The sequence below is a fragment of the Rhinatrema bivittatum genome, chromosome 14 (assembly GCF_901001135.1).
Source record: "Rhinatrema bivittatum chromosome 14, aRhiBiv1.1, whole genome shotgun sequence".
Taxonomy (NCBI): domain Eukaryota; kingdom Metazoa; phylum Chordata; class Amphibia; order Gymnophiona; family Rhinatrematidae; genus Rhinatrema; species Rhinatrema bivittatum.
The window spans coordinates 42760816-42783352 of record NC_042628.1 but is presented as its reverse complement, the minus strand read 5'-3'; the positions used below and the strand labels follow the sequence as shown (position 1 = coordinate 42783352).

General features: G+C 41.2%; 1 protein-coding gene across 3 annotated transcripts in view; it reads left to right on the top strand.

Moving 5' to 3' along the window:
* Nucleotides 1-22537, top strand: part of C14H16orf71 (chromosome 14 C16orf71 homolog) — a 386375-nt gene that overhangs the window by 176273 nt on the left and 187565 nt on the right. For all 3 annotated transcript variants that reach the window (XM_029576717.1, XM_029576716.1, XM_029576718.1), the window contains exon 20: nt 12099-12293. In XM_029576717.1, the coding sequence (XP_029432577.1) occupies nt 12099-12293 (195 nt within the window). The remainder of the gene's footprint in view (nt 1-12098; nt 12294-22537) is intronic.

Below are 22537 nucleotides of genomic sequence, written 5' to 3'. Positions count from 1 at the left end.
CCATTGGTCAGCCCCTGTCACATGGTAGGAGCACAAGATGGCGCCGGCCATCCATTGCTCATACCATGTGACAGGGGCTGATCAATGGCACCGGTAGCCCCTGTGACATAGTAGGTCAAAGGCTATCGGTGCCATTTTGAATACTGGCAGCCGAGGGTATGAGTACAGGAGATGGCTGCCGGTCAGGAGGGTGGGGGGTTTGTTTAAATTGGCTCCTTTAGGCGGCCGAATAATTTGGCGAAGATTCGTTGTATTCGTGGGGAATCGCGATATGTTTCGCTTCCCCACAAATACAATGAATATGGCCCTATCCATGGCAGATTACCAAGTCGTAGGGAACGAATACACACCCCTAATTCCCACCATACTGACCAGATTCTAAGTCTGCAGTTCCTGGCTTCCCTACCTCTCTGGCCCTTTTTATGTTGTTGTACTTAGTTTTTCTCCCTAGTTTGCGCCACCCCTGTTCCTTTGTATGTTACTTTTTGCTTTATAACATTTATATTATACATATTTATTTTGTTTAACATAAAAGTTAGCTTTACAAACATTTTGCTTGTGGGGGAATGGCCAGGAATGCTATTTATGAATCTATTTTCAGGCTTAAGAGGCAGAGCTGTGGGGTATTCTTCTCTAGGTCTTTCCTTCTTCTTTTCCTTCCCCCAGCTCTCATCCAGTAATTCTGGGACTAGAAGAGGAAGGTGTGATAGTGAAGCAGACACTGCAGAGCCTAGGAAATAAAAAGGGATAGATTTGGCATAAGTCTGGAACTTTCTAGCTAGTGCATGTCGGGCACCTTCCCCGGGATCAACCACGTGAAGGCCTGCCTAAGTCCAGCCGGCCCCGATACCCAAGGGCTCAACCTGCAGGGAACGAGCTTCTGCCTCCCGCTTGGCCTCACCGCCCGACAGTGGGGACTCTTTACTACTAACTCCCGACTCCCTGTATGTTGCAAGGACCCACACTGGCACTCTCCCTATATAGCCCACAATGACCATGTATCCCCCCTCATCTGTTCTCAAACCCCCAGCATAAATCTAAATGTCATAGGTAGTTTCCAGTATGGCCCTGTCTATCCCAGGAATGCTCTGTGCTACTCCTGCTCCCCCCCAACCAGTCTGTTCATGAAATCTCCCTGTATGGCCCACAGTTTCCCAATGCCCTCCAGTAGGTCTGTGAGGAAGTATATAAGAAACTCCCTCAGAACACCTTAAAGGACCAGCCACAGCTATCTTGTACTGGGTCCTCAAGTCCCGACCCAGCAAGGTGTTAGGGTGGATCACGGCAGACCAGGGATAAGAAACTAGGGCCCAGAAGGTTGCGAGAGGTCCCGGAGGGCAGAGCGGAAACCTTCCTATGAAAAGACAGGTTGCAATTGATGTTTGAATACTATCAGAACAGGAAGGTGAACTGCATCTGTTTTTCTGTTTTGCTTTCACTGTAAATAAAAGTTCACGTAAGGAAACAGCCAGAATCTGCCTCCTTTGTTTTACTGACTGTTTCCCAAGCCACTGCCACCCAAGTTACCATAAGGTCCCAGTCTGTCCCTGATACACTGCCTCACACTCTGGCCAGCTCCTGTGTTCACTCACCTGGAGGAACCATGCCAGCATACGCCAAGTTGCTAATCAAAGAGAAAGCACATAAGAACATAAGAAATTGCCATGCTGGGTCAGACCAAGGGTCCATCAAGCCCAGCATCCTGTTTCCAACAGAGGCCAAACCAGGCCACAAGAACCTGGCAATTACCCAAACACCAAGAAGATCCCAATCTACTGATGCAATTAATAGCAGTGGCTATTTCCTAAATAAACTTGATTAATAGCAGTTAATGGACTTCTCCTCCAAGAACTTATCCAAATCTTTTTTGAACCCAGCTACACTAACTACACTAACCACATCCTCTGGCAACAAATTCCAGAGCTTAATTGTGGATTGAATGAAATAATTTTCTCTGATTAGTCTATAGGGGCAGATTTTAAAACCTGTGCGTGGGCGCAGATTTGTTCATGCAACCCAGCGCGAACAAATCTACGCTCGATTTTATAACATGCGCGCGCAGCCACATACATGTTATAAAATCCAGGGTCAGTGTGTGCAAGGGGGTGCACAATTGTGCAACTTGCGTGCGCCGAGCCGCCTGTCTCCATTCCCTCTGCCCCCCTGCACCTTCCCCTCCCTTCCCCCTCCCTAACCCGCCCCCTAGCCCTACCTAGAACCCCCCCTTACCTTCGTTGAAGAACTTAAGCCTGCCTCCTGGCAGACATAACTTACGCGTGCCGGCCAACAGCCGACCCACGATCCAGGGCACAGCGGCAAATGGCCACTGTGCCTGGAGGCTCAGGCCATGCCCTGCCTCCACCCCCAGACCACCCCGGACTGCCCACTCCCCGCCCCTTTTTGCAAGCCCCGGGACATACGCTGTCCCAGGGCGTGCGCAGGGGGAGGCAGGGGTACGTTTTTGGGGGTTGCGAGCGTATCGTACGCGCGCAACTCTTTGAAAATCTACCCCTAAATGTGCTACTTGCTAACTTCATGGAATGTCCCCAGTCCTTCTATTATCCAAAAGTGTAAATAACCGATTCACATCTACTCGTTCAAGACCTCTCATGGTCTTAAAGACCTCTATCATATCCCCCCCCCTCATCCGTCTCTTCTCCAAGCTGAACAGGCCTAACCTCTTCAGCCTTTCCTCATAGGGGAGCTGTTCCATCCCCTTTATCATTTTGGTTTCCCTTCTCTGTACCTTCTCCATTGCAACTATATCTTTTTTGAGATGTGGCGACCAGAATTGTACACAGTATTCAAGGTGTGGTCTCACCATGGAGCGATACAGAGGCTTTATGACATTTTCTGTTTTATTAACCATTCCCTTCCTAATAATTCCTAACATTCTGTTTGCTTTTTTGACTGCTGCAGCACACTGAGCCGAATATTTAAAAGTATTATCCACTATGATGCCTAGATATTTTTCCTGGGTGATAGTTCCTAATATGGAACCTAACATTGTGTAACTACAGCAAGGGTTATTTTCCCCTATATGCAACACCTTGCACTTGTCCACATTAAATTTCATCTGCCATTTGGATGCCCAATCTTCCAGTCTTGCAGGGCCCTCCTGTAATGTATCACAATCCGCTTGTGATTTAACTAGTCTAAATAATTTTGTATCGTCCGCAAATTTGATAACGTCACTCGTCATATTCCTTATTAGATCATTTATATATATATTGAAAAGCACTAGTCCAAGTACAGATCCCTGAGGCACTCCACTGTTTACCCTTTTCCACTGAGAAAATTGACCATTTAATCCTACTCTGTTTCCTGTCTTTTAACCAGTTTGTAATCCACGAAAGGACATCGCCTCCTATCCCATTACTTTTTAGTTTTCTTAGAAGCCTTTCATGAGGGACTTTGTCAAATGCCTTCTGAAAATCCAAATACACTACATCTATGGGTTCACCTTTATCCACATGTTTATTAACCCCTTCAAAAAAATGAAGGAGATTTTTTAGACAAGACTTCTCTTGGGTAAATCCATGTTGACTGTGTCCCATTAAATCATGTCTTTCTATATGCTCTACGATTCTGATCTTTAGAAAAGTTTCCACTATTTTTCCCGGCTCTGAAGTCAGGCTCACTGGTCTATAGTTACCTGGATTGCCCCTGGAGCCCTTTTTAAATATTGGGGTTACATTGGCCAGTCTTCAGGTACAATGGATGATTTTAATGGTAGCTCAAAAATTTTAACTAATAGATCAGAAATTTCATTTTTGAGTTCCTTCAGTACCCTAGGATGCATACCATCCGGTCCAGGTGATTTGCTACTCTTTAGTTTGTCAATCTGGCCTACTACATCTTCCCAGTTCACAGTGATTTGGTTCAGTTCATCTGACTCATCACCCTTGAAAACCATCTCTGGAACTGGTATCTCCCCAACATCCTCATTAGTAAACACGGAAGCAAAGAATTCATTTAGTCTTTCTGCAATGGCCTTATCTTCCCTAAGAGTCCCTTTAATCCCTCTGTCATCTAATGGTCCAACCAACTCCCTCACAGGTTTCTTGCTTTGGATATATTTTTAAAATTTTTATTATGAGTTTTTGCCTCTATGGCCAACTTCGTTTCAAATTCTCTCTTCGCCTGTCTTATCAATGTTTTACACTTAACATGACAATGCTTATGTTTTATCCTATTTTCTTCAGATGGATCCTTCTTCCAATTTTTGAAGGATTTTTTTTGGCTAAAATAGCCTCTTTCACCTCATCTTTTAACCATGACAGTAATTGTTTTGCCTTCCTTCCACCTTTCTTAATGCATGGAATACATCTGGACTGTGCTTCTAGGATTGTATTTTTAAACAATGTCCAAGCCTGTTGAACACTTTTAACCTTTGCAGCTGCAGCCTTTCAGTTTTTTTCTAACTATTTTCCTCATTTTATCAAAGTTTCCCTTTTGAAAGTTTAGTGTTAGAGCTGCAGATTTACTTATTGTCCCCCTTCCAGTTATTAGTTTAAATTTGATCATGTTAGGATCACTATTGCCAGGTGGCCCCACCACTGATACCTCTCTCACCAAATCCTGCTTTCCACTAAGTATTAAATCTAAAATAGTTCCCTCTCTTGTTGGTTCCTGAACCAATTGCTCCATGAAGTAGTCATTTATTACATCCAGGAACTTTGTCTCATGTATGTGTAAATGAACTGTAGCACGAGCACGTGTGTAAATGTCTGCATGTAGGTCGCTTTTAAAATACATCATTAGACGAGTTTTTATAGCCATGCCCCGGCACGCCTCTTTTCTGCACATGTAAAGGTGTGCGAGTACATGCATATACACCTGTATGTGGGCCCTTTTTAAAATAAAAATTGTGCACGCTCAGGCCTCATACATATATGGCCTTTATTGCGCGAGTAATCCTATGAAAATGAACCTTATAATTTATGTGCATTATTTTCTGATCCCATCCAAAACTCACCCCTGGGAATGCCTCCCTTTGATCCAGCTTGCTGTGGATCCTCATGCATACTTTTAAATGGATTGAAGGAGGGCATTTTCAGACAAATTTCTCTCCATATTTATTCAATAGAAAGATATTACCTATCACTTATTTGAATTTATTTTTTAAGTTTCAAAATGTATTTTTGCTTTTTAGAAACCAGTTTGTCTTTGTGACTGTCAAATAAATAGTGAAATGGGATATTCCTTTGTTTCTTGCTACACCAGTCCAGAACAATTGGGTTTAATGCTTCATCCAGCTGATAGAGGCAGATTATTAATTTTTTTTATACCTATGACATCACTAGTATATACATGGCGCATAGAACCTAGATGAACAAGTATTCTCTGATTCTAGCTGATGGCCGAACTTCTGATGGAGCAGCAGTTTTGAATTTATACTATTTTAAGCTATTGTTTTAAAAGGAAGGAAGGAAAAACTACAAGACCTAAAGCTTTTTGGCAGCCAGGCCATGCACCTGACACATTGTTCAGTGTAACATTCCACAATTTAAAACGCTCGCTCTCTCTTATTAGGTTATTTGATTGAACTTGAATTTTCCAAATTTAAGAGAGAAAAAGGATCCTTCATTTTTTCACAGTAAGTTTATCTTTAACCAATTTAGTAATTTAAAAAAAGGACAGCTGAAGCGAAAACTATTTTTCAGAGATCTTCAAAGGTAAAGCAAAGTTTTTTACAAGGCTAAAAAGGAGAGGCCTTCAGTAATTTCTACGCTTTATGGCTATACATATTTTTACTTTGTGAGCATAATTTTAAATGACAGACGTAAGCACCAGTGTGCTATCTGTGGTAACAAAAGGTTTCAAGTGGCAGATAGCTTGGCTACCATGGGCTGACAGCACAAAAAAGAAAGCAGATTCTCTCAAGATAAAATTGTTTGAGGCTGGTACTAGCTCAAAAGAGGTAAATAATGTTAGATGCATACCTGAAATCATTGGAATTAGCGGTTTTAATAGTTGATATTGGAATGGCGGCCATCTTGGAATCGGCTCGTGCAAGCTCCAGCACTGCTCAGCCATATTTAATCAAAGAACAGGACTCTTTGCCTTTAACCCTGAGGGTAACACTCAAAATAGCTTGTTCAAGGCTTAATTCAGCCATAGCTCTGGAGATTATTCCATCAAATGTTTTAAATTCCTGTATCAAGCCTTCTATGCACTAAATAATCGTGATGAGAAAACAGACACCTCAGGATCTAAGTCTCTAAGGCTTCAGGACCAAAAGCCTTTATTAACTGGCAAACTCTCCAGAAGAACAAGATTTCTCCAAGAAACAGATAAAAATTCCCCACAATGAAAAGGAATTCCAAATGTGGATTTTGAAGATGAATATGGGAGAAGTAATTATGATTTCCTAGAGGAAAGGGAAATTTTATTCTGAGGGAGAAGATTCCGTAATCTGTTTGTTTCACAAAGAAGAGGTTACAGCATTAATCGCTCAAATCCTTCCCTAAGACTTACAGAGGTAGATATTTAAAACAAATCATTTAGATAAGTTAGTCAGATAAAACTTATCCAGCTAACTTACCTGGGATATTCAGCAGCAAGGCTATGCTGTGGAATATCCTGACAAAAAGTGCTACTTATCCAGCTAAGGACCTGATTTGCTAAGGCTTTTGTCCCTTTCTGTGTCTATGGGAAAATGCTTAATAATTGAGTCTTATACGTTCAGCAATACAACAATGTACCACTATTTTATCCTCCCCTCCATTGTTCCCTCTCCCCCCCCCCGGTTAATAAGTTAAGTTAATTGTAAAGCACTGTTGCAAATGTTTGTTTTATTTAGCACAGTTGCAGTGTTTTTGTTAATTTGAACCGATGTGAGGTTACTAAACAAATGTCGGTATATAAAAACTGCAAATAAATAAATAAAGAGAGACCCTAAAGGCTCGATTTTAAAAGGGCCGCATGCGTAAAAACTGGGGATTATGCACATGGCTGGGCCTTGCGCGCGCCACACACATTTTAGAACAGGCCCGGCCACGCGCATAACTCCCGTTGTGCACAGAAGTATCAGGCCTTGCAAAAGGGGCAGACTGGGGGGGGGGGAGGTGTGGGCCGGGACAGCGCGGAGTCCTTAATTGGAATGGACCAGGAGGGAAGTGAGCAAAGGCCCGATAGCATTGCCGCATGTACTTTCGAAAATTTCCCCCTGCGCGCGCGGATGTTAAAATCTGACACACGTGTGCGCAGACATCATATTTTATATCATGCACAATCTGATGCACACGTGTTATAAAATGATCGCATCCAGGTGCATGCGCTAGTAACTGCGCGCACTTGGACGTGCACACGCTCATTTTAAAATCTACCTTTTAGTTAGCTAGATAAGTTGCGGAACCCCGATCCGCCCACTGGATATCCAGCTAACTATTTAGCCAAATAAGTTGCTTACCCTGCTATATGGCAACCTCCACTTAGCCAGAAAAGTTGCTATTTATCCGGCTAACTAGCACTAACAAGTGGGTGCACATGATATAAGACGGAGGAGATTCCATATGGTATTACGATACAATAATAAAGGGTATGCGTAAAGCATCAACAGCATTCCCTCTTCATTCAGAACTGGAGAATATGATTTTATCTGAATGGAACTCACCAGAGTCTGCTCTTAAGACTTAAAAAATGTATTCAAAGCTATATTCTCTACCTTTAGAGGTACAGGAGCATGTAATACAAATGTCACAAATTAATGCATTGGTTGCAGCAGTGATCAGAAAAACTATTCCTGTGGAAGGGGGTGCCATATTTAAGGACTCTCAAAATGGAAAGATAGAGCTCTTACTAAAGCATGTGTTTTCATCAAATACTTTAGCTATTTAGATGGCAATCTGTACAAGTTATGTAACTAGAGCCCTACTAAAATGGATATAGCAATTTAATGAAGGTGATGACATTACACAGCTTGAATCTGTAGTGGCTTATCTTTCTGTCAGCCTTTATGATCTCATAAGAATGTCTTCATGATCTTTAGCTCTAGCAGTAGGTGTTAGAAAATTACTATGAGTTCAACATTTTAGGTTTAATAGAGGTCATGGACAGTTCCGTGATTCCTGAAGATAAATATCTGGAAATCAATTCTTCAGTCAGCCTTTAAGAAATAGGGGAAGATTTCAGTCCCTTCGAGGATCCAGAAAAGCAAGATCTGAAATTCAGCACAATACCCAATGTAGTTCTACACATAAAGCCAATAGACAGATGTCTTCAACTATTTTCAATGAGTGGATCCACATTACCACAGACTAGTGGGTCTTAAATATCGTCCAAAGAGGTTATTCATTAGAGTTATTGATAACAGTGCCTCATGCTTTCATGATTTCAACCATGTATAAAACCAACAAAGAAAGCTACAGTTCCAGTCAGCACTATCCAAATTGCTAATGCTAAAAGCAGTTCAAGAGCAAGAAAGAATAAGGTTGTTACTCAATTTACTTTGGAATTCCAAAAATAGACTGTTCTTTCTTACCAATTCTGGATCTAAAAGGAGTAAACAAATGTTTAGCAGTCCCACATTTCAGAATGGAGACGCTTCATTCAGCCATTTTATCAGTAAGAAAAGGTGAATATCTCATTGGATGTGTCAGAGCCTTATTTTCACATTGTGATATAAGAAAATCATCAGAAATATATTTGCTTCTGTATAGCTGGGAAGCATTTTCAGTACCGAGCACTTCCATTTGGGCTGGCAACAACCCCATGAACTTTCACCAAAGTTATGATAGTGATGGCAACATATTTAAGAAAAACAGGGATAATGGTATACCCATATCTACACGGTTGATTGATCAGAGCCAAATCATTTCAGGAGGGAACAGATTTCTCAAAGATAATAGTAGCATTTTTGGAATGGTTAGGTTGGGTAGTAAATTTTGGTAAGAGCAATTTTCAACCATCCCAGAAAATAGAATATTTGGGGGCTCAATTTGATACTGAGATAGGTTGTATATTTCTAACAAACAAGTGATGAACATTATAGAACAAATAAGGTTTCTTGCAATGCAAGCCCCAAGAACTTGGGACTAATTTCAATTCCTAGGAGCAATGGCAGCAACCATAGATTTAGTTCCTTGGTTGGGAGCACACATGAGGCCTCTACAGTTTTCACTCCCATCTCGTTGGTCTCCCCAGTAACAAAATGAATGTCAACTCCCCTTCCCATTTTCAGTAAAAAGAAGTCTACTATGGTGGATGAACAAAGAGAACATAGAAAAAGGAGTCATGCTCAACTCTTCCATCATGAATAGTAGGAACAACAGATGCAAGTTTGATAGGTTGGGGAGCACAATGAAAAAAATCAATTTGTTCAAGGACATTGGTCCAAAAAGGAGGTATCTTGGCAAATCAACAGGTTGGCATAACTTCATTTTCTGCCCCTGCTATAGGGAAAGGCAGTGAGGCTTCTGTTCGACAATGCAACAGCTATTACATACATAAACAAGCAAGGCAGCACTTGAAGTCAGGGGGGTAATTTAAAGAGACAAATCTCCTGTTTCCATGGGGAGAAAGGAATCTCCAGCAGATCTCAGCCTTTCATATTGCAAGTTAACTAAATATGCAGGCCAACTTTCTAAGCAGAAATCTATTAGATCCAGGAGAATGGGAGCTCAGCCAAGAGGCATATCAGAGAGTAGTCTAGCGATGGGGCACATCCCAGATGGATTTAATGGCAACACACATGAATATGAAAGTGCATTGTTTCTTCAGCAGAAGGAAGGAATAAGGAAGCAAAGGAAGAGACACACTAGTACAGACATGGTCAGAGGGAGTTCTACTCCCTAATAGGTTGTACCCTAAGAAAAACAGAGAGGGGAAATCTCAAGTTGTGCTAATAGCAATGGATTGGGCAAAGAGACCATGGTATTCAGACCTTTTAGCAGTCGATCAGCCCTTAAGATTTTCAGGGTTTCTATTTCAAGGTCGGATAGTAATGGAAAAACCATCTCCATTCTATCTTACAGCATGGCTCTTGAGAGATCTAGATTAGTAAAAAAGGGGTACTCACCCTCAGTGATCTCCACCTTATTAAAAGTTAGAAAAAATACAACATCTACTGCTTGCATATACGGTATGTTGTGCATGGGACTGCGTTCTCGAATGCCGGTATATAAAAACCCGAAATAAAATAAATAAATAAAATAAATAAATTTGAATCATATTGTAAAGAAGTACATAGGTCATCCTGTGAGAAGATATTTTTATGATCTTAACTTTTCTACAAAAAGGTTTAGAGAAAGGTGTAGACTTCAATTTTTTTTAAAGTAGCAGCAATTACGTGTTACAGGGGTAGATCAAAAGAAATTTCTGTGGCCTCTCATCCAGATGTAGTGCGTTTTTTAAAGGAAGTAAAGAGATTACATCCTTCATTCAGAACAATTATTCCTCAATTGAATCTAAATTTGGTACTATGGGTTTTAGTATCAGCTCCTTTAGAGCCGATTAAACAGGTATCAATTAAGGATCTTACTCCAATAGCAAGTTGGCTAAAGGAGACAAAAACATTGGCATATATGTTAAAAGGTAAAAAGGCTCTTAAAATAATCAGCACACATTTGACAAGAGCAGAGTCTGCCTCTTGAACGGAGGTAGGTGCTGAAAGTCCACTAGATATTTGTAAAGCAGCTACTTGGTCTACTTTATACTCTTTTACAAAATGTTACATAATGGTTGTTCTAAAAAATACCCAACAAAACAAAACCCAATACTGCTTTCAGAGCAGGTGTTTTTAACGTGGGTTTAACATCCTCCCACCCAGAATAATTGGGCTTTGGTACTTCCCAGTCAGTCTGGACCGGTGTAGCAGAAAGCAAAGGAAGGAAAAATTTAGACTTTCCTGATAATTTCATAAGAACATAAGAAATTGCCATGGTGGGTCAGACCCAAGGGTCCATCAAGCCCAGCATCCTGTTTCCAACAGAGGCCAAACCAGGCCACAAGAACCTGGCAATTACCCAAACACTAAGAAGATCCCATGCTACTGATGCAATTAATAGCAGTGGCTATTCCCTAAGTAAACTTGATTAAAAGCCGTTAATGGACTTCTCCTCCAAGAACTTATCCAAATCTTTTTTGAACTCAGCTACACTAACTGTACTAACCATATCCTCTGGCAACAAATTCCTGAGCTTTATTGTGCGTTAAGTGACAAATAATTTTCTCCGATTAGTCTTAAATGTGCTACTTGCTAACTTCATGGAATGCCCCCTAGTCCTTCTATTATTCGAAAGTGTAAATAACCGATTCACATCTACTCGTTAAAGACCTCTCATGATCTTAAAGACCTCTATCATATCTCCCCTCAGCCATCTCTTCTCCAAGCTGAACAGCCCTAACTTCTTCAGCCTTTCCTCATAGGGGAGCTGTTCCATCCCCTTTATCATTTTGGTTGCCCTTCTCTGTACCTTCTCCATTGCAACTATATCTTTTTTGAGATGCGGCAACCAGAATTGTACACAGTTTTCAAGGTGCGGTCTACACCAGTTCAGAAACACACCTCGAAAGTTAAACTTTAAATACAAGAAAAGAAACTTGCCAGTTTTTTAAATATAAAAATTGATTTCTAATTGAGAAGGATCTTCTTTTATATTAATTAAATATATAATATTTGCAGTTAAGAAGTTGTTGATGTTTTGTAGTTTAATTGTTTCATTATTAGCTTTGTCGATAGGATACTGATTCACCTAGGTTCTGTGCTCCACATATATACTGGTGATATAAACAGGTAAGTCTAAGTTTCTCCATAAGATAGCACACTGAGTGGATTGGGAGCTTGTTTTCTAACTATTATTTTAAGAAATTTGTATAAAAATTGGCTCATTTCGCTAACTAATAAGATCTTCTTTATGCAAATTCCCTTGTAGTGAATGGACAGGATGATTCTAGGACAATTATTTTAGCCTGATTAAGGAAAATGTTTTGATTTACTGTAGAGTGACATTTTTCATGCGGGATAGTTTTTTCATTAAGATAGACATTTAGGTATTTACTGGGTAAGCACTGGTAGCATAGCAGATTATGGGATACAGCTTTCCTATAGTCGAGGGTCCTGAATCTATGTCTGTTTTCATCTTGCACCTGTGCAGGAGGCAGCCTAAATACACTGCCAGAGTCTGGGAATCTTGCCGAAGACATTTTCTCCAGACGGAACTATGCATCCAACCCCGAGACTGAACAGGTTGTCATCCTCACAATAACAGGGCAGGGCACCATGCTGAACAGTGGTGATTTCCTGCGCCAAATCCTTCGCCCGACCATAAAGAAGCAACACCCAGATCCAGGTAATAACACATTTACCAAAATGCTTTTGCCTAGGGGTGCCAGATTTCAGAAGCAGTTTGACAGAATATTTGTTGTGAAGGATGGGTGAAGGTGGAATTGATAAAATGAGCCCATACACATCACTACCACCACTTCCTGTTGAATTGTATTGTGATTGAAGAAGGAACTCGTTTTTCAAAGAGAATGAAAATATTGTAATTTCTTAAATAAAACGTGCAATTATCCTTCTTAAAATAAAGGCATACTTTTGTGTACTAAGCAACATTTCAGCACCCACATTACAAGTAGTAATCCTCACCCTTTATCTGAAAATAGGATCTTGGTGACCTTGAATGCTTATGTTATAGCATCTTTTTTGTTGGTCCCTTAAAATGTCAAATGTCTGTGTATACAAGTAAATTCTAATTTGGCGTACAACAACATTATTTTCAAAGCTTTACATAGTTCTCTGAGGATAAGCAGGATGTTAGAGTCCTCACAGGTGGGTTGTGTTATCAGACAGAGCAGCTGCTGTATCGGTGACCTCACAGCTTCTGGATCTTTCAAAATTCTACTGAACATGCGCAGGCTTCTTCCATCTTATGGGTGACCTATTTGAGAGATGTCTGCTGTGTATTGGTTATGATTACAGCATCTCAGAATTCCACGTGTGGGAAGCTGACTCCCAGAGTTTGTCAAACCTGGTTAGAGCTCATTGAAACATTCAGTGGGTTGGACAACTCCAAGCCCTCTGCATTGGCATTGGAAGCATCAATTTCAAAGGGCCTAGGAACTGCACTGGATACTGGTGATGCATCAGTATTGAGAGGGCATTTTCTTTCATTGACACTGAGCACTGATAAAAGCTGAGGGGGCCGTTTTGCTCATCTGAAGAAAGCAAAGGGTTCCATGTCATTGATATTGTCACCATTGCAGAACATCAAGCGAAAGCGAAGAAGCATAGCTATCTGTCTCAGCAAATGGATGTTTAAAAATATCGTCTTGGAAGCCCAGATGTATTCCACACATTAGAAAAGGTGGAAAGAAGGCTAAACAACTATCAGCAAGGTTGAATGGTGAGGTGAGAGAGGCTATATCTAAAATAACATATTTCAAGAAATGGAAAAGAGATTTGAATGAAGAAAACAGAAAACAGCATAAACACTGGCAAGTCAGATGCAAAGCAGTGATAAAGAAGGCAACGAGAGAATTTGAAAAGAAGCTTGCTGTGGAAGCAAAACTCATAACAAAAACTTTATCGGGTACATTTGAGGTAAAAAGCCTGCAAGGGAGTCAGTTGGACCATTAGATTATCAAGGGGTAAAAGGAGCACTTAGGGATGACAAAACCATAGCAGAGAGACTAACGGCCTAAATTTCAAAAGACCACGCATGTAAAATCTGGGAGATATGTACCTGATGGTACGTGCGTGCGCTGAGCGCATTTTAGAAACTGTTCAGTCACACTCATATCTCCCGATATGCGCAGAAGTGCCTGGCCATCCAAAAGGGGTGGACCAGGTGGCGGGGTCTGAGCAGGGAGGGGCAGGGGCCAACTGGGACAGAGGCCATTAGATCCTATCCCGGGGAAGCACGCCGGTAGCCAGCCGGTGCACAAAACTTCACATCGGAAAATGAAGTAAGTTTTGAAACAAACAAAAAAATCTAATAGAGGAATTAGGGGTTGGGGAAGAGAGGGGAAGAGGTAGGAAGGGTAGTGTTGCGTCCGTTGCTGCTCGACGCCCTCACTCTGCCCTCTTTACCTCTGTGGCGACTCCCTCCGGGTCTGATGGACGGCTGGCTACCACGGTGTCTCTATGCCGTCTCCTTCCAGCGTCCCCGGACCGGCTCGACGCTGCAACTCCACCATCATGTCCTGATGGCAAGGGCGTGCACGCATTCCGACTCTTTTACCAGCAAGGGCACGAATCTCTGGGGCATCCCCCTGAGATGACGTCATCTGCTTCCAATATTTAAAGGTATTTGAAAACGCTAACAAATCGAGTTAGCAAGGATAAGCATACGACTACGTACTCGCTTCGGCTATCCAAGTTACTCTGCCTCCTCGGACTTACCAGAGGTACCCGCTCCTCGGGGGCCTCGCTCTTTTTCTTTACTTTCAGATTCAGATAGGAATCGGTACTCGCTCCTCGAGGGCCCATGTTCCTGGACACTCTGAAGATTCTCTACTGCCTGGAAGCTATCACTGCTACAAACAACTGTGAGTTACCATCGCTCTCTCAGAGCTTTCCCTGGAACCAGGTACTCACTCCTCGAGGGCCTAATCCTTTCCAGCTCCTGAGCTTACTTGAGACCTTACGTGAGTTTTGTCATCTAGTTCTATTCATGAACTCTGCCTACTCTGCCTACTCACTTTCTACAGTTTCTCAACAGCTCAGTCATCCTGGGATTGTTGTTCCAGTACCTGAGGGCCTACAGCCCTGCTGGGCATATCAGCTCACTACTGGCACCTCTGGTGGTTTCTAATAACCTGTTTAATAAAAGAACTAATGTGTGTGTGTGTCTCCATACTCCAGCCTAGCCGGTGGTCCCTCTCGGGGTATCCTCCCGAGAGCATGGTCATCTGCCATTGGACCAGGGATCCACCCAGCACTATATCAGAGCTTTCTCTACAGATTGCTCCTCCTATCTGATTGCTCCTTCCATAAGCATCTTCTCCATACAGATTGCCAACTCGAGCAGCAGATATACATCAGATTGCTAACTCCCTAGCAACTCGCTAACAGATTGCTACTCCCAGCTCTAACACAAAGCTTTTCCAACAGATTGCTAACTCCGCACGGAGATTCATAACAGGTAGTTATGGGGATCGGGACGTTCCCTCTCAGTCCGCTTCTTAATTGGAGTGGACAGAGAGGGAACTGGGAAAGTCCTACTCACATCACTGTGCATATTTTTCAAAAATTCCCCTCCCCTACGCATGTGACTGGTCACCCGTGCGCAGATGCACCATCGATACAACATCGGGCAAGCATGTGCGCACGGGTATCGGATTTTATAACATGCGCACGGTGGCGCATGCATGTTATAAAATTGGCGCGGCCCTTGTACCTGCGCTGGGAACCGTATGCACATGGATGCCCGTGCATTTTAAAAAAAAATCTACCTTTAAATGAATTCACCAAACTCCTGCTACAATCCATGCCACAAAAAACATGTGATCCAGCAGACTGCTGTGGAGCCCATACCGCTGCAGCTGAAAAAGAGAGGACCTGTGGCCTGGTGGCATGACGAAGAGGCAGAGAAGAGAACAGGAGGCCCTGAGCCTGAGTGAGTGAAAGAGAGAGAGAGCATGTAAGCCACTAAATGTGAGAGCATGTCTGTGTTTGTCTCTGTTTGTGTGTGTGCATGTGGGTGTTGTCTATATGTGTTTGTGTGGAGAAAGCCACTGAATGTGAGAGAGTGCCTGTGTCTGTGTGTGAGAGAGAGAGTCCTTAAGTGTGAGGGTGTGCCTGTGTCTGTCTCTATGTATGTGGAAAGAGCCACTGAATGTGAGTGCCTGAGTATGTATATGTGTGTTTGAGGGAGAGAGAGCCACTGAACGTGAGAGTGTGTGTGTGTGAGTATGTATGTGTGTGAGGGTCTGAGAGAGAGCGAGCCATTGACTGTGAGTGAGTGCCTGTGTCTGTATGGAGACAGCTACTGAATGTGAGAGAGTGCTGAGTATGTGTGTGTGAGTGAGAGAGAGCCACTGAGTGTGAGAATGCCTTTTTTTGTGAGAATGCTTATGTGTGTGAGAGCCACTGAGTGTCATTGTGTGCCTCTTTTGTGTGAGAGAGTACCTGTTTGTGTGAGAGCCACTGAGTGGGAGCAAGTGCCTTTATGTGTGTAAGGGGGAGAGATACACTGAATGTGAGAGAATGCCTATGTGTATGTGGGGGAGAGAGAGCCTCTGTGGTTATGTGTGTATGTGTGTGTGTGTGTGAGGGAGAGTGTGACATTGACAGGGAGAGAGTGCCTGTAGAGAGAGCCACTGAGTGTAAGAGAGTGCCTATATATATTTGTGAGGGAGGAGAGAGCCACTGAATGTGAAAGAGTGCCTATATGTGTGGGAGAGAAAGCCATATAGTGTGAATGTGTGTGAGATAGAGAGAGCCTCTAAGAGGGAGAGTGTGCCTTTTTTGTGTGAAAGCCAGTGAGTGAGAGAATGTCTGTGTGTGAAAGCCAGTGAGTGAGAGAATGTCTGTGTGTGAAGGAGAGAGAGCCATTATGTGAGAGTGTGTGTGTGTGTGTGTGTGTGTGTGTTTAAAAGGGAGAGAGAGCCACTGAGTGTGAGAGGATGCCTGTGTGTATGTGTGTAAGAGAGAGCCACCAATTGTGAGAGAGTGCCTGTGTGTGTGTGTGTGTGAAATAGAATGAACATGTGTGTTAGTGTGTGTATGGGGAAGAAAAAGAGGATAAAGTTTGTGCAACCTCTTCCTCCCTTCTCCAGGACAATCTCTGGTTGACTGGTAATCAAAAGTTCACAGGTAGGGAGAGCAGAGGGTTTTTTTTTTTATCCCTATGCGTTTTAATTGTTGGATTTTATTTCATACGTCTGCTGTTTTTAAATATTTTATTGATTTAATATTTGCAATGCTGCTCTTTCCTGCATAGGGTGGTTGATGTTTGAGTCCTGGGAGTTAATATTGTTTTGATATGGCAGATTTGTCTCTTGGGGTAAACTGTATTCTTGGCAGACTGTGATAGCTTTTATTGGACTATGTAAGCATTATCCCAAAATACTAAACACGAGCTATTGAGATAATATAGGACCTGCCTTTAGATGTGAATGTATCTGACTGACATCTGAAGAAAAGGCCTATGTAGTTTTAAAAGCTTTTGTACATTTTTAGGTACATGTATTTTTTATTTTGCAAATATTTTTAGGTGGCCTGGCTTGTTCTGTTTACCTAATAGGTGGCATATTGGTGTAATATTTGCAGTGCTGACTTTTTATAGATAGGGTTGTTATTGTTTGAGTGCCAGAAGTTGGTGCTGTTTTGGTATGGGAGTTTTACTCATGACTTTCTGAGGGCCAAGCCCACACCCAATGCATATTACAAAAGGCCTAATGCCATATCGGTTCCAACTGTCTTTTCTATGTTGGGAAAAGGGGAAAGAGGGAGCGAGACTGATGAAGCCGTGGGGGGGAGGGGAATAGAAGTAGAGAGGGGCTGAGGAGGAATCGACACCGAATCCCCTATTATAAATGTCACTGCACACCACTGCAGTCACTAGATGACGTTCCTTCCCATGGAGACTATAGGTTTAATTTAACAGTATTTCAGTGATTGTTCTTGGGATGATGTCTGACTCCTACATCTCTAAGACACATTTATGTTTTTTTTCTTTAGGATTTTCTTTGTCTTTCTGTGATTAAAAAGCAACGGTTGTAAAGCATAAAACTCTCAAAAGATTGTACCTTCTATTCTCTTATGCTCCCTTGTTTCATCAAATGGCTGCAGTACATTGTTTCAGCAATTGGTGGCACTAAAATTATATTTTTCTTCAACATATACATTTTGCTGACAAAGCATGCATCGCATTTTGTGATACTAACTAGAAGGACTCACAAAGTTTCAAAGACCAGCAGTGTTCTCACAAAGCGAAAAGAAGACAATCATAATAGCATAGGTCATTGTGTGCAAAATTCAGCTGGAGCTCATTGTAAGACCTTCATAAACCTTCAAAACCAACTGGGCAAAAACTGTCTTACAGAAACTCTGTCCCCCTTCCACAGGGTGCAGAAGTCCAGGCTCTCTGAGGTCTGAACCACTTCCAGCTTTTGAGGTCCGTAACCATAATAAAAATAAAAAATGATTACACTAGAAATCAAAATAAGGCATCAAAAAATATTTGAGGCTCCTTTAAGGTTGAGGCCCAGGTCAAATAACTTTTCCCCTCATTGGCTCTGCAGAAGTGAGGTGACAGTATAATTCATTTGTACAGGAAGTGCTATGTTTCTCCAGGGCCCAGCCAGTGGTTACCACAGTAATAAAGAAGCTGAAACAAGTAGAGCTTTACTAGTTTTCCTTTGCATTCAAATTTGGGGGGGAACACTTTTCTAAAACAGCAATACTAGATAATAGTGTTTGGTGATATATCAATTTCGATCCTCAAAATGTGATTTTCTGTAATGAGGTACTGGGCCTGATGTATGGACATACCGAGGAATGTTTGTATTTCACTTTCTGAGGGGTGAATTTTCAAAACATTTTCAGGCAAAATTAGCATATACACATGAAAGTAGAGTGTACTTGTTATTTTATAAACATCAAAATTACGCGTGTAATTCCAGTCTCGTATGCACATTTACGCATATAAAAATAGGATGGTGTAGGGGCACAGCCAAGAGGTACTCACGCAAGTTACTAATTTATAAGAGACTTAAGAGCCTGAGTCTCAAGCATATTTGGCAAGTCATTTGAGTATTTTTACACCTGCTAATTATCTTGTGTAATTGATGTCTATTGGTTAAGTGGAAGATCTGGGTAAACTGGGGGTAGTTCAGAGTGAAAAACTAGAAGGGTCTTGATAACGTGGAGAAGGACTGGATGAACTGGTGGAGGTTTCAGCAAACTGTGATTTCAATTACCTGTGCATGTTTTAAAATATACTGACTTCTACTTGTTAACAGGCTTTTACGTGAGCAAACCACAGTCTTTTTGCCTGTAAAATATAAATGCATGTGTTTTTAACATAGGTAAGAAAAGTATGCACTTTCAATTTATTGCAAATATTTGTGCATAAGGAAACATACATGTATATGTTAGGGGATACAAATATAACAAAAGCTATGATCCCAAACAATCCATGCAATTAATCGTGTAAGTACACAGTATAATGGTTGCAGACAGACCTCATATCAAGGCATACATTTTCGTTGCTGTTTAGCAAAAGGTATACCGGCAATATAATCATAGGTCTTAGATGTATTTTTTTATGAAGCTTTTAAGACCTCACGACCATGTCTCTGGCGATTCTCCATATTGCTTATCAAGCTAAGTAAAACCTCTTATAATAACCTAATATAGGTCACGAATGGACTATGCACTATTGCACCTGAGCAACAAGAAAAGCTTCATAAAAAAATACATCTAAGACCTATGATTATATTGCCGGTATACCTTTTGCTAAACAGCAACGAAAATGTATGCCTTGATATGAGGTCTGTCTGCAACCATTATACTGTGTACTTACACGATTAATTGCATGGATTGTTTGGGATCATAGCTTTTGTTATATTTGTTTACCTGATCGCTATTCCCTGCTCACAATTATTGCACTAGAGGATATAATAATTTTTATTTTTTTTTTTATGTTAGGGGATAGACATATGCATATTCTATAATCTGGGCGTATTTGATAAGCGCAAGTTATAAAATGCTGTAGCAGATCTCCACTACTGTTTCCTCCTAAATTGTGCACATGTGCACACGCACACGGGTCATGAATCCTGCGCACACAGTAAAACATAGCGTACACATGAAATCCCAATATTATTTGTATTATATTTGTTCGTAGCACACAAATTTGAGCTCAGCTTATAAAAAATTGCACAAAAGAAAAGTAGCCTTCTAAAAATGAGATGGAACATTGATATCTGCATGGGTATATTTGCGTGTATATGGAGCCACATGGAGTTCTTTGAAAGTTATCCTCTGAGATTTTTTAACAAGATTTTATACAGGTAGTATGATGGCTGAAAAGTCTATTTTTCTCCCATACACTTAGAACATAAAAACCTAACATTAGATTTGCCATACTGGGTCAGACCAAAGGACAATCAAGCTGAGTATTCTGTTTCCAAAAGTGACTAATTCAGGTCACAAGTACCTGGCAAGGTCCCAAGCTACTTACCCCAGAGTTAAGCAGTAGGTTTCCCCAAGTCCACTTTAGTAATGTTTTATGGACTTTTCTTCCAGGAACTTGTTCAGACCTTTTTAAATCCAGTTACACTATCAGCTTTTACCACATCGTCTAGCAAAAAATTCTAGAGTTTAATTATGCATTGACTAAAAACAATTTTCTCCAATGTGTTGTAAATCTATTCCCTAACAACTTTATTAAATGTCCCCTAGTCTTTGTACTTCTTGAAAAAGTAAATAGATTTGCATTTTCATTATTTTATAGATCTCAATTATATCTCCCCTCATACATCTCTTCTCCAAGCTAAAGAGCCCTAACCTCTTTAGCCTTTCCTCATAAGGGAATTCTTCCATCCCTTTTATCATTTTGGTTTCCCTTCTCTGTATGCTTTCTAATTCCACTATATCTTTTTTGAAATGCGATGACCAGAACTGCACACAATTCTCAAGCTGAGGTTGTACTATGAAGCGATACAGAGGCATAATGATACCCTATGTTTTATTCTTCATTCCTTTTCTAATAATTCCTAGCATTCTATTTGCTTTCTTGGCTGCCACCGCACACTGAGCAGGGGATTTTAACATATTATTCATGATGATGCTTAGATCCTGTTCCTGGGTGGTGACTTCCAATTTGGAATCTTGCATTGTGTAGCTATAATTTGGGTTGGTCTTCCCTACGTGCACCACTTTGTGTTTATCCCCTTTAAATGTCATCCACCATTTGGATGCCCAGTCTCACAAGGTCCGCCTGCAATTTTTCACAATCCTCTTGTGATTTAGCAACTTTGAATAATTTTGCATCATCAACAAATGTGATTACCTCACATTGTTCCATCTCTAGGCCATTTATAAACATGGTAAAAAGCAGTGGTTTCTGTACAGATCCCTGGGCACTCCACTACCCACCTTTCTCCATTGAGAAAATTGATCATTTAGCTCTACTCTGTTTTATTTATTTATTTGCAGGAATTTATAGCCCACCATATTACCAAATCTTGTTCATGGCGGGTAACAAAACAAAATAATAAAATAACAATATTTTAAATTTTTCTATCTTTTAACTAGTTCTCACTCCATAATAGAACACTGCCTCCTATCCCATATCTTTTTAATTTCCTCAAGAGCCTCTCATGACATATACTGTCAAAAACTTTATGAAAATCCAGATACACTATATCAACTGCTCATCCTTATCCACATGTTTATTCATGCTTTCAAAGAATGTAGCAGATTGGTGAGGCCATGTAGGATCCCCACAACAGCATCTGAATACTCAAACTCTCAGGAACTCTCTCTCCTGGTGATGGGACAATTCCAATCTGGCCAAGGGAATCCTTTTCCAAATTTATCTGATCCATATTGTCCTCAAGATGGATGCATCCAACCAGGGTTAGGGAACTCCTATAGATGGATTCTGCACCAGAGGCTCTTGATCCACCTAGGAAAAGCTGCATCAGATAAACTTCCTGGAGCTCCAAACAATTTGGTATGCAATATGGGGCTTTCAGAGATCAGCTGTCCAACAAAGTTATTCTTGTACAGGTGAAAAATCAAGTGGCAATGTATTACATCAACAAGCAGGGAGGTGCAGGGTTATACACTCTTTGTCAGGAGGCTGTCCAGCTTTGGGTCTGGACCATCTCTCAAGGGAGAATTCTCAGACCTGCCAATGTGGAGAACAGGTTAGCAGACAGAATAAGTTGGTCTCTACAACTACATGAATGGTCCCTGAACCAAGGAGTAGCAAAACACATCTTCCACTATCTTTGCCTTGAATAGGGGTAGAGGCCTTCTATATGCATATTCTCTGATTCCGCTAGTGGCAAAGATTTTATTGAAGCTCAGAGAAGACAGGGGGAACATGAATCTCTTAGCCACTTTTTATTTTATTTACTTATATTCTGCTTTTCAGCACTTCAAAGCAGATTACATTCAGGTACTGTTGGTATTTCCCTATCTCCAAAAAGCTTTTGACCGAGACAGGTTTGGTTCCTGCTCCTACGGGAGATATTCATCCAGGAACCGATCAGGCTGGGGATTTCTCCAGATCTCTTCTATCAGGATCAAGGCAGATTGTGCCTTTGCACCCTCTAGTCCCTATCACTCACTGCTTGAATGTTCACCTACTCCTTCTCTAGTTATGGAGACCTTCCTGGTTATTCAGCCTGAACTCTTCCCAATTCACCCAGTCCTCCCACCCAGTCAATACTACACAATCATGTTTAATATCACTTTTGCCATATAATTAGGTATGAAAATACACAAGTAGGTTGGCAAATGTATACGCATGTTTTTTAAAATATGCACGTAAGTGTTGACCCCGCCCTGAAATGCCTCTAGACCACCCCTTTTTTACATGTGAGCACAAAAGTGAAAATATATGCATTTGCG